Source organism: Sceloporus undulatus, chromosome 3, assembly GCF_019175285.1.
Source record: "Sceloporus undulatus isolate JIND9_A2432 ecotype Alabama chromosome 3, SceUnd_v1.1, whole genome shotgun sequence".
NCBI lineage: Eukaryota > Metazoa > Chordata > Lepidosauria > Squamata > Phrynosomatidae > Sceloporus > Sceloporus undulatus.
This window is the reverse complement of record NC_056524.1, coordinates 164,383,900-164,396,886: the sequence shown is the minus strand read 5'-3', so window position 1 is coordinate 164,396,886 and position 12,987 is coordinate 164,383,900. Positions and strand designations below refer to the sequence as shown.

The 12,987-nt window shown below is 38.5% G+C and overlaps 1 protein-coding gene across 10 annotated transcripts in view; it reads left to right on the top strand.

The window, feature by feature from the left end:
• Positions 1 to 12,987, top strand: part of ANK3 (ankyrin 3) — a 284,245-nt gene that overhangs the window by 98,550 nt on the left and 172,708 nt on the right. For 6 of the 10 annotated variants that reach the window (XM_042458759.1, XM_042458765.1, XM_042458764.1 and 3 more), the window contains exons 4-8: positions 524 to 622; positions 7,760 to 7,858; positions 8,569 to 8,754; positions 9,624 to 9,647; positions 10,976 to 11,074. In XM_042458759.1, the coding sequence (XP_042314693.1) occupies positions 524 to 622; positions 7,760 to 7,858; positions 8,569 to 8,754; positions 9,624 to 9,647; positions 10,976 to 11,074 (507 nt within the window). The remainder of the gene's footprint in view (positions 1 to 523; positions 623 to 7,759; positions 7,859 to 8,568; positions 8,755 to 9,623; positions 9,648 to 10,975; positions 11,075 to 12,987) is intronic. The other 4 variants (XM_042458766.1, XM_042458770.1, XM_042458768.1 and 1 more) reach the window with 1 other exon arrangement.

The window sequence follows — 12,987 nt, the reverse complement described above, 5'->3', positions numbered from 1 at the left end:
AAAGTTCCTTTTAAAAAACCTAGTTGCTTGATGGCTTCTCACAAAATGTAATGATCTAAGAGTTGGACTGCTACTCTGGAGGGTTTGAATCCCTGCTAGGCCATGGAAACTGACTGGATGATCTCAGGCAAGTCACAGCCCCAGAGAGAGGCAAAAGTACCCCCCTTCCAATAAGTCTTTCCAAGAAAAACCTTGATAGGGTTGCCATAAATCGGAAGTAACTTGAAGGCACACAACAACAACAGTGCTGTCTCGTGGCATGGTTAGCTCTGATACTACGTACGTAATGTTTTTCTTTGTGTCAATATGTGTGCTTATACTATTCTAAATCTGTGACCAGGGGCTTACCCAAATACTGTAGTTAGGAAGACCCTAGCAATACCTGGCTATATATATAGAATCCCTAATGGTAAAACCCAGAGTCTGCTGTGCTGCCAACATATTCAACTGTGTCCTCCTGCTTTCATCTGCTATTGGAGTGCTTTGAACATTTTTCACATTCCGTCCCCTTCTCTAATTTCAGAAAGGAAATACAGCTTTGCACATAGCATCTCTGGCAGGGCAGACTGAAGTGGTGAAAGTGCTGGTTACGAATGGGGCCAATGTCAATGCACAGTCTCAGGTAAAGTAGCTTTGCTGAAATGTCTCAGTGCTAAAAAATGTGAGCTGGTGTACATATATCTATTGTGTCCTTTTTCTTTACTTACTAAAAGTGCTAAAGCAGTATGTGTTGATGACTGGTCACTTTCGTGTGATTAATGCCTGGGGAAATGTTTCTGAGCATGGTAATTTGCAAAAAGGCCTTTCTCTTTATTACATGCCTTCCATTTTCAGAGGTTGATCTTTCTGTCCCCAGGATGGGGGGAAATTTGGGCATGGTTCTTGCCTTTGTCCTGCTCTTCCTCAAATCAGTCCCATCACAAATCTCCTTACCTGGGGGAGAATCCAACAGGGCAGCTATATGAATGCAGAATCTGTTCAGAATTTACAAGATTAAACTCTATGGGTGAAGGAATAGAAAAGGGCACAGAAGTGATAGATTGTTCCCAGTGAACTAACTGTCCCTTCCTGCTACAATCTAAACCCTAGATTGTCTTCTAGCATAATGAAACAATTCTGGATGTAAGAACAGTCTTTAAAGTAAAACATAGTAAAATAACAGTAAAACATAAAACATAAAGTAAAACATAGCCAGACCTAAGTATGCAAGAAACACGCACATGCACACCATAGTATTTTTATTTTATTTTATTTTATTTTATTTTATTTTATTTTATTTTATTTTTTTGCATATTGTGCAGTTGTGTCTGTGAGAGATTCCTCAGTCATTTGCATGGTTTCATACAATCAAAGATCTTAGAGTGAAAAGGAAATCATTGCAATGCTATGAGAAACATGATGGTATTACTGGGTATGAGTAAATTCACAGCCAACTAGATCTGACTACATTAGTGAGGTCAAATGTAAATCGGACTAACATGATTTACAGATTCGATCACTGAACTTCAAAGAGGACATTGTAGAGCTGATAAAAGTTCAGAAGAGGGCAATCAACATTTTCAAGAGCAATTATGAGGAAAGGTTATAATGTTTGACAATGTTTAGTTTAAGGGAAAGCAGGTAAATGGGATACAAAAGTAAGAATGGTATGACGAAAGTGGGTAGGAAGAGGTTTATAGAACCCGAGATCAGGGCAGATAAAGGGAAGTGATGGCTGCCGGCTTTTAAAAGGGATTAGAAAGATTAACAGAGGACGAAGCTATCAATGTTTACTTGTCACTATAACTACTGGTATGTGTTACATCCAGCATCAGAGGCTGTATGTTCGGGGAAATATGAGTTGAACATGCTGTTGCATCCTGCTTGAGTCGTGGGCTTCCCATAGGGCATTTGGTTGTCTGCAATGGGACAAGGCAGCCAATCTAAATGGTCCTTTGATCTAACAAAGCATGCCATTTCTTAAGCTCAAACCATACAGCAATAAGTGCCATTAATAAAGGTAATGATATATTAATAAATGTCATAAATATATTAATAAATAAAAATAACGATAAGAAGAAGGAGGAATGAAAAACCACACTAATGGGAGAAATACCTAGCTACCTATCTGTGTCTCTATTTGCACTTATCGAAATGTTTATGGAAAATGGAAGTAGTTTTGTCTCAGTTGTATTTCAGGCTCTTAATAAAGAAGATCTGGGCTAATGCTGCTTTTCTTGCAAAAGCCGCTGTATGGGAGGAACCAAATCCATTCTGAAAGTATATTTCAATAGGTTCCCATGCTGTCAACCAATGAGCATGAGACAAATACTGGCCTTCATCTTCCTGTGACCCAGAATGGTCTGCCCGCTGTGCTTATGAGTGTCAGGTAACACAGAGCAGAGCAAAACATTCACACCCTTCTGCTTAAGGGCTGCCCTCTTCAACATCATCTGAACTGCATTGCTACATGGCTCAAATGGCTAATTATGAATAAAAGGAGAACAACAGAGAAGTCTTGGGTTTCTGTTAATTCACCAGAACTGAATCATCCTGTAATGAGCTACTTCACACTTTCCATGGAATTTTAATGACAATGCCAACATGAAATCCTTTTGAAATAAAATATTTTATAAACAATGTGGTTACCATGCAGCACGGAGAATATAAATCCTGTTTCCACTGGAAGTATCAATGGAAAATGAAGAGCTTGGAAATAGTACTTTTGGGGGAATGCTGGCTGTGGATTTCTGATATATATATATATATATATATATATATATATATATATATATATATTAAAAGTAACCTTCCAAAGTTCTGAAAATGTTTGTAAGGAATGTTTAAAGCAGTTTTGCGCAGACTGGTGCACTCTAGTTATGTTGGGCCATAACACTCATAGTCTGTATCGAACATGGCCATTGGGGGAGACAGATATAATATCTTGTATTTTGAAATAATTTATCTTCCTTGGTATTCTAGTGAAGGGAGAGTTCCTTGTATTTTTATAAATTTAATTTTACATCTTTATTTTTGTATATATATTTTTATTATTATTTTAAAAACACAATTTTTTTTAAAACTAGAAAAATTACACAAGTGCAAGACCGGCTGATGAAATTATACAGTTTGGCAGAAATGGACAAACTGACCAAATGGGTTAAAGATGAGTTGTTATTAAACTTTTACAAAGACTGGAATGTATTGATGACATATTTGAGACAGTTACAGGGGAAACTATCAGTGGCGATACAAGGTCACCTGTTGTGGTAAATTATGGTGTCACCCCCCTTGACCTCCTTCAGTGCCACATGCTACTGAATCCTTAGTAAAAAAAAATTGTACTAATGCTACTCATAAATTCTAATTCCCTTATATCACTGAATGTAATCACAAGAGTTGTGACATAAACAAGCAGCAAAATTAAAATTATACCTTTAAATTACAATATCAGACACACAACCTAAATATATTTACAGTTACCCCTCCATTCTCGCGGACTTGAGGTCTTGAATATTCATGAAAGGGCAACCTATGTTAATTTCAGTGGGGCTTGCCCCTGCGGCGCATACCCCATGTGCGCTCGTGGGCATCACCCCATTCAAGCCTATGAGGCCTGAATATCGGTGAGTCTCTGTTTTCTTTGGGGTGGTGGTGGTCTGGAAAATATATATGTGTGTGTGTGTGTGTGTGTGTGTGTGTGACTAAAGTTAAAATTTGGTAAAATGTTTTTAAAGAAAATTTTATAAGAATATTTTTTTAAAAAAATTAAATAATTAAAATGTTGAAATTCAAAAATTTATGTTAAAAAAAATTCCTGGGGCCTCTCCTTTCTCCTCCCACTGATCTTGACCCCACTCACACCATTTCTTATGGGATTTTAAAAGGAAGCAGGTGAATGCCACATCCCATTTCTGCCCAAACACATGATGTTTTAGGAACAGTGGGGTCCCCCTCCTTAGGGTGTCACCTAGTGTGGTCTGCACCCTCCACACCCCACAAATGATGCCACTGATCAGTATTAGGCTTAAAGAATCAGTAGAATTTCATGTATAGTAGAAGAACATAAAAGATACCATGAATGATAAAGCTAGATAAAATAACAATTCTAACAAGAAACTGGGAAAGTGCAAGTCAGTGTTTGTGTAAGTTTTTATTTCTATAATTTATAACTTGCCTTTATCCCAGGGCTGCAATTTAAGATGACTCTCCAAATGATTAAAAAAAAAAGATGCAACTAAAACCACATTAAATTCTATTATTAAAACACAGTTACACATATCATCATATTAAAACAATAACTGAATGTAAAAGCACATCAGAAAAAGAAGTCTCATGCTATTAAAAGCCTGTTCCCTAGTCAATTAGTTGCCAGAAACCTGCCTGAATTAATATTTATCAGTGGTTTTCTATTCTACCTTGTATTAGTTCATTTCTGTTGTGCATTTTGGTCTGAACCAAGAGCATATAGCCACTGACCAAATTAATAACCACTAAAGTGCCGTCAGAATCCATTTCAACATTGTAGCAGGCTAAAAACAGTTATAAAATTAACAATGAAATAATAATGAGATCTGAATTAAAATGCAGAAAGCCAGCACAGTGATAAAACCAGCCTATGGCATAGGTTGCTTGAAGGTCTCCCGACACAGAAAATCTTAACTAAACATCTGCCTCCAATTCTGTGTCTGAGTTCATCAAACATTAACAACTCCTTGAGTAACCCACTTAATAGAGCTTATTTTCATTGGCTGCATGTTTTTCCCCCATGACTGAGCCTACATTGGCAAAGAGCACAATTCTGTCACAATTCTAGTAAAAATGTGCCTTTGGATTTATCTAGGTTTTTTTTTCCAGTTGGACACCACATTCAGTTTTACCAGATGTCATGCAGCTGACTAGGAACAGCTGAGTTTCTCCTACCCATCTGGTTATTTGGAAACCTAGGTTGAGTCCTCATAATGATTGTTGATCATAACAGCTCTTATCTGGGCATATGTTCCCTTAAAAGAAAGAAATGGGGCACCTAGGAATGGACAGATCAAAACCATTCAGAGACAAAACCATGATGGCCTGGAATATCAGTATGCAAAAGCATCTTGTAGCCCCTTTGAGACTAACTGTGCAAAACATGTTGTGACATAAGCATTCGCAGATCTGGTCTGTTTTCTTGGATGAATGCACCTGAAGAAGTAGACCAGATCTGCAAAAGCTTGTGCTGCAACATCTTTCACAAACAGATCCCAACCATGTAATTCCTGCCTGAGAAGGACATCACTGAGGCATACTTTCCTTAAATGCAGAGTCCCTTTGCAGCTCTCAGCAATGAAGCAGGGTTTCACACTCCAGTAAAAACCACATATAGATTAAAAACAAACAAACAAACCAGCAGCCATAACTCTTATTTATTAGAGCTTAAGATGTTGGCTTTGCATAGAACATGGATACGCCTTCCAGTATTATCCAACCTAAAGTGCCAAAATTTGTGACAGAGCAAGGATAAAGCAGAGCATGAGGCACAAGCGTAACACAGTCAAGATGTAATCTACAGGAAGAGAAGATTGGGAAGCTACTTCTGGATGGATTGCAGGAGCCCCTTCTGGTGGATGGTTTAATGTCCTCCAGGTAGACCTGACTGAAGTCTTCCAACAATCCTCAGAAGGCAGTCAATCTAAGCCTTGATTGGTCAGTTGCCCTTCCCAAAGCCAACTAAACTGTAGAGGCTTCTGGGAAGGGGAAGCCTTGGCACATAATGCTAGTTTCTGCCCCAGTCACATTTATCAACCTATTGCTTAGGTGCAAATGAGGATCCCAGGTAAGTGTAGACTCCCTTGCATGTTGCAGTAATCTGTCATAGGACCATTTGGGTAGATACAGTGAGCCCTTTGTATCTGCTGAAATTTGGTTCCAGGAACCCCACCCCCACCCCCGCATATCAAAATCTATGGATGCTCAAGTCCCATGAAATACAGTGGCATAGTAAAATGGTATTCCTTATATAAAATGGCAAAATCCAGGTTTTCTTTTTGGAATTTATATATTTTTAAAGTATTTTCAAACCATAGATGCTTGAATCAGTGGATAAAAACATCTGTGGATATGGAGGGCTGACTAAACATTCAAAAGGTTTGTGAAGTTCACACCTAATACAGCAAAAAGGAACCAACTGTGGTTCCTTCTTAGCTATTCCCATGGTGTTTAGATGTGAACTTAAAACCTTTTAAATATATCTACTCAGATGGCCCCATGGCAAACTGCTAAAGTATGCAAAGGAGTGCATATGCAAGTGCAGGGCATAAACTCTGATAGAAACCCTTTCCTCAGCATTATATGTGAAATGAACCTCATTCAATCCATCAGCTACGCCTAGAAATGTAAAATTCTGGAAATTTTGAAGCCATGGGCAGGGAATGTTTTTTGCTCTCCCCCCCCCCCTTTCCCCCCCTATAAATGAATATAGAAGTTTTGTTGGGAACTAAAACATGTAACACTTTTATTTGACATCCTTTGCTGATTTAAAGTCACTTTGTTAGTTTTGGAATGAAAATTTTATAAGACATAGATTAATGTTGCCAGGTCGAATATAGAACGGTGCTTCTGCAAATTTAATATTTAGCAGAACCTGAATCAGGGGAATGTATCAAAATGTACTACTGGATGGACCTATGGCACATCTCCCTCACCCATCTTAACCTACCTTTTAGTTGATGTAGCCCCCATAACTCAGGGGCAAAACAACTGGCACAATACATCGGCGTGGGGGGCATGGTGTTTAGATGCTGCACACCTCGACAATGCCCCAAGCTGGCCTCATGCTGCTTGCCCAATCACATGGTAGGTAGCGTTGTAGCACTCTGAAAGTGTGGCGTTCATATGCCGCATGCCACAGGAATGCAAAAAAGCCACTGCTGCAGCAGAAAAGCCATCCTTTTTCAGGCACAAAAAGGAACAGCATTTTGACACTTCCTTTTGTACTGGAAAAAAGCCAGAGCAGGGCCACGGCGTGTGATTGCAGCGGCCCTGATCCGATGCTCAATGGAGCACCATCTGTTTCGGCCCTCATTTATGGCAGGTGAAAAGCGGCAGTGGTACATTCTTGTAACTGGCCATATAGCACCTTCAGTTTCATGGTGTGAGTCCATTTTTTCCAGGCCTTCATATCTCTAAACAGGGTTAATCTGAAGATTGCAATATGTGGGGGAAATATATAAACTGTAGATCATTTGCTGACATTAGCAAAAAGGGTGTGAGAAACCTCATAAGAATTCTTCCCTGAAGCTAACCACACAGTTCTGCTGGCATTGACTCTTTTTTCTTTCCTCCAGAAATCAATAGCTGTTGATTGCTCAGCCAGCATTACACTCACAAAGGAGCATCTGAAAAACAATATTTTTTTATTTTAAAATATAGATTTAGTTCATATTAACACTAAACTATGGTCTAAGTAAGACTATATGCACAAGACTTGGATTATATACACAAGGCTCATACACTTCCTCCCCCTGTTCTCCATTGATGTGGACTCATTGAGATTAATTTAGGATGATGTCAAAAATATCCTCATGAAAGAAAGTTACAGAGTTGCACATTCAAAAAGGTGATCCTGCACCTGCAGTCTGCACTGGTCTATTCTTTTCTGGTACTTCAAGACTCCATGATCTCATTCTCTGCATGTATACATTAAGAGGTTAAATAGCTGCTAAAGAGAGGTTCAAATGGTGTCTTGGACAAAACTTTAGGTTTTCAGAGATGGGCTGAAGTTGTGCTTTACTGTTTTCAGAATGGGTTTACACCATTGTATATGGCAGCCCAAGAAAATCACCTGGAAGTGGTTAAATTTCTTCTTGACAATGGAGCAAGTCAAAGCCTTGCCACAGAGGTTAGTATTCCTTTTATATATTCCTTTTGTTAGTATTCCTTTCGTACATTCTAAAATGATAAATTTACATAACAGCATAATGAATTATACGAATGATGGAGGTGTGCCATTCCACTACCCCTTTGTATAAAATAATAGTAATTGAGCTTCACAATGAAATCATCTAATGTTTACACTATACATCAGTGATGTCCAAACTCTGGCCCTCCGGTTGTTTTGGACTACAGCTCCCAGAAGCCTCAGCCACTTTGGCCAGTGGTCTGGGATGCTGGGAGCTGAATTCCAAAACACCTGGAGGGCCAGAGTTTGGACATCACTGCTATACAGGTATCTTATACAGTTTTGAGTGCAGCAGGTTATTTGATTTTTCACACACTTTGGTAAATCTGAGGGTAACAGGGAAGACTAAAAAGTGTGTGTGAAATTCTAGAATTTATTTATTTGCACATTGACTGAAACTGACCTTCCACCAAAATTGCATACTGAATACCATGTGTACACAAATTTTGATGGCTACCTTAGTTAATTTGACAGTCCATTTAATATTCCAAATCAGTCTGTGCCTAGCATTATATGCTGTACTTTCCCTTTGATCCAGGAGCATCTCTGTTTATGCATAGCCCTTCCTACTGCATGTGAAACAGTGCATCAGTGGTTTGGTTTCCCTAGAGGCATCTCTGCTTGATGATGGTTATATGTTCATTTGATAGGATGGCTTCACACCGTTAGCAGTGGCTCTTCAGCAGGGCCATGACCAGGTGGTTTCCTTGTTACTTGAAAATGACACGAAGGGGAAAGTTCGGCTTCCAGCGCTCCACATTGCTGCACGCAAGGATGATACCAAGGCTGCTGCACTCCTACTGCAGAATGACCACAATGCTGATGTGGAGTCCAAGGTTAGTTCCTATTCTGTTTTGTTTGTTTAACAGGATGTGCTGAAGGAGATCTATAAAATCTTTTTCCTAACTAATGTGTAGAGATGTGTGTATAAACATCCTTGTCTATTCCAGGTTTTCCTAATACCGTTTAATATATTGCACTGTTGAAAGCTGGGTCGGTCCCATTTGTGATCCTCCAATTAACCCACCAGCCTTGGAGTGTGGTTTGCCAGGCCATCTGCTTTTGGAGCCTTGTGAAGACAGAAGAGTCAAGGAGTTTATTTAGTTGTTAGCAGGCCACCTAGGGTGTCTCAGCTGGGGGGCTGTATTTGGTATGGTGGGTCATAAGTTGTGAAAGCTTGTTTACTGTATCAGTATTTTATCTTGTACCAACAGGCATGAAGGAAAAAAATAATTACAGATCACAAGATGTTAAGTATTAGAAACAAATGTTGAAAGACACAATGGAGAGCAAATGATTAAATTAAGAGGTAGTGTTGTATTGAACTCTTTTTCTTTATCACACTACTGTATCACAGAGAGAACAGCTATGCTTAGTTTTCTTTGGTAATAGTAGGTGTAGAATTGAAGCCTGAGTTTTTTTAGATGTAGGGGTAGGATTGAAGGCTGAAATGGAAAAGGAAATTGTTTTGAATCTTGATTCTTACCATGGGCAAACAATGAAACCTCTTTTTTTTAATGCACACGCCTTCATAGTTCGGGAGGGAAATAGCCTGCCATTCAGCCTTGCTTTCCTTCTGTGCCTATTTGTGCTTTCGTTGTAGTGCCCATACAGCGGTCACAAAGCTTTCTGCATCCATTATCACCAGTAGAGAACTAACCGTTCATTTTTTCCCCCTTCTTTGCTTCCAAATGTGTTAACCTAGATGATGGTGAATAGAACAACCGAGGTATATATAAAAATATTATATATATATATATCTATATATAAATATATATGCATCATCACTCTTTCACAATGTAGAGCTGCTGCATCATTCCTTCCTTTTCTTCTCTGCATTGCCTTTTAGAGGAGTAGACCTGCTTTAGTCTCAACCAAGTAGCATGTGCTAGAGAAGAATGTAGTTCTAGACAAACCAGGGCTTTCTGCAGCTGAAACAGGTGTTTTTAAAAATGGACATGCAAGCTTCCTTTGGATTTAATTGTTACCACTGAGAAGAGCAATTTTGCATAAGAGGAACGTGGTTGGGTTTTCATTGCTAGTTTGCTGTTTTATCAGCTGTGTTGTGAGCTGCAGACATCCCTGACACACTTTTGCATCCAGGACGTGGTTCCTTTAGGTTCCTGCATGACACTTTATCGTCAGTGTCAATAAAAAAAAAAGTGGGGGGATGGATATTTCCAGGTGAATCAAATTTGTTAAAAACTCTTCAAGTTAAGGCAGTGGCAGTTGGCATGGCTAATGAGGCTTGCTGATGACTTTAGAAATGCGTCAAGTTCTCTCTGAGGTTTCACACATTCTGGGGACTGATTGAATTGCTGCATGTTCTAGCATATTATTGGGGGGATTTTTCTTAAAATGACCTAGAAACAACTGACTGAACAGGTATGATTGGCTAGGCACTTTCTAATGAGACTTGGGATGTCATAAGATTAACCCTGTGTGATTGGACACAGTGGAAAATTGCTCTTTTATCTTTTATAGAAGGAACCCTATTATTTTATTAGTAATATATCTCATATTCATCTCTGTTTAAAATGGACTTTGATGTTGTTTTAATATGCATCTGCTTTGAATTTATGAAATCTGTTCAGCTATTTATTATCAAGTGACTTCATCTGAACTCCTACAAGGAAGCTCTGTCAAGTGTTATACTTGCAAGAATTGTAAAATACTAATAATAAGTACGCATTTCTATTAAGAAATTGATTTATGAAAGTGAAGGGATAACAGTTTCTCTCTGTTAATATTCTTTGGTATATTCCTCTTATAAGAGCCAAACATCTTACCCTGCTTCTATTTTCCCAGAATAGTTCTGGTAACACATCTTCTTTGTCTGCTGAGTGTATTTGTATTCATGGTCTTCAAACAACTCACAGATTAGGATAGTCACTCAAATTTGGATAAGAATGTGCACTGTTTCTCTGGATGGTATTCTGCTTATTGAATTCTGTGCTGCAATACATACGTTTTAGGAGCTGCTAAAAGGCATTTGAAAAAAAATAATTTATATATTTTGCTGTATGTCTATTTTCCTTTCTTTCTTTCTCTTTTCAGAGTGGCTTTACTCCCCTCCACATAGCTGCCCACTATGGGAATATCAATGTAGCTACATTGCTTTTAAATCGGGGTGCTGCTGTGGACTTCACTGCAAGGGTATGTGCTGTTTCTCAGGAAATTCACTTAGATGTTAGCTTGAAATCATGCTATAACCAGTCTGTGTATCCATGGTTAATGCAAACTGAGTTTCATTATCTTAACCCTCTTTGAATTTCCAGACATGTGGTACAACCCTTCAAAGGACAAGTATATGGATGTACCAGCCAGATTTGCTTATTGCCTTGCAAGCACCTTGTTGAAATGGATTTGCAGTTTGCTTAGGATAGATGTAACATGTCAAGTTTCCCTTGCAGGCTTCTAATAATAATAATAATAATAATAATAATAATAATAATAATATTTATTTGTATACCGCCCTATGGCAAACCAATCCGGGCGGTTGACAACAGTAAAATATAAAGTATAACAATTAAAAACACATTATCCCTCCCCCCTTTTTCAATCCTTGATTTGAGTTTACATTTGTAACTGGTGTATTACTTGCAGAATTATTACTAATGCAAACACTGTAATGGAGGTATTGTTTTTAGAAGTAAAAGTTAATCCCATATTAGCACTTTCAGATAAAAAAATAGTGTTCTGCAGTAGCTGCAATAGTGGTTAGGACATGGGAGTGTGGTTCAGATCCTCACTAAGCTATATGTTTGGGCCAGTCACTCTTTTTTGGCCTGAACTACCTCACTGGGTTATTGTGAGGTAGAGAGCCATTTATGCTTTGAGCTCATTGGGTAAAAGGGCATTAAACATAACTAATAATTATTAGTAGAAATGTAGTAATAAGCATAAGCACAATAATAAAAGAGTGGAGAATTCAGCATAGAAGATTCAGAGCGTGAACGATTACAAAGGCACTGGAATAGGCAGGCAGCTAGGATACAAATGTCAGCATTCATACTTTTTAGATACTTCATGAAGCCTTATCATATAGCCAAAGTGTTGATTTGTTTATGTGGTATTTCTGTACCATTTTTTTTGAAACACAACAAGATGTGTTAAAAGAAACGTCAAAACAGAAAGCACATATAAAAACCAATAATAAGCCCTTAAAAGAACTGTTCAAATTGACCCATATTTCTGTTCCTTTAGCAGTAAGATCTCGAGTGGCTTGTCAGGTCTCTATTTTCTAGCATTGTTGAACGAAGTGATACAGATGAGTATAGGTGTGTGTACCCTATTGGGTCTAGAGCCTTCATTTTTCATACCCAGAAGTAGCCAATTTAGGCAAATGATCCAGGCTTTAGGGGAAAATCCTTTTTGGACTACAATACACAGAATTTCCCTGGTGTATTTCATGCTCTGCTGTAATGTAAAAGATCCATCAGGCATTGGCTGGCTCTGCATGTAGCCTTCTGATTATCCAAGAGACTCAAGTAATGCTTTCTGGGGTCCAAAACACACTGCAGAAATAATCCAGGTTGAGACCACTTTAACTTGGCTGGCTCAGTGCAAGGGAATCCTGGGAATTGTAGTTTGTTATGGCACCGAGCTTGCTGACAGAGAAAGCTAAATGTCTACAAAACTACAATTCCCAGTATTCCCTAGCATTGAGTCAGGGCAGTTAAAGTGGTCTCAAACTGGATGATTTCTGCAGTGTGTTTTGGACCAGGGTCAGTTCTTCCAATTCAGGACATTCTCTTGGGGTGTATCTGTATGGGACAAACATAACAGTATGATGCCACTTTAATTATAATAATAATAATTGTCATAACTCCATCATAAAGAAGCCTGGGATTTGTAATTTGGTAATAAATTTGGAATTCTGTAGTGCACTCTCCCTGATCTACAGGAATAGAAAGAGAATTTTAAATATATCACCAAACCCCAGAACCCAGATTTCTACAAGATGGAGACATGACTGTTGAGATGGCATCAAATGTGATAGGTGTGCAATGGAGTTACACCCCAGCAAACTTGATTCATCCCCAATGCCCCAGCAAGGATTGTAAAAG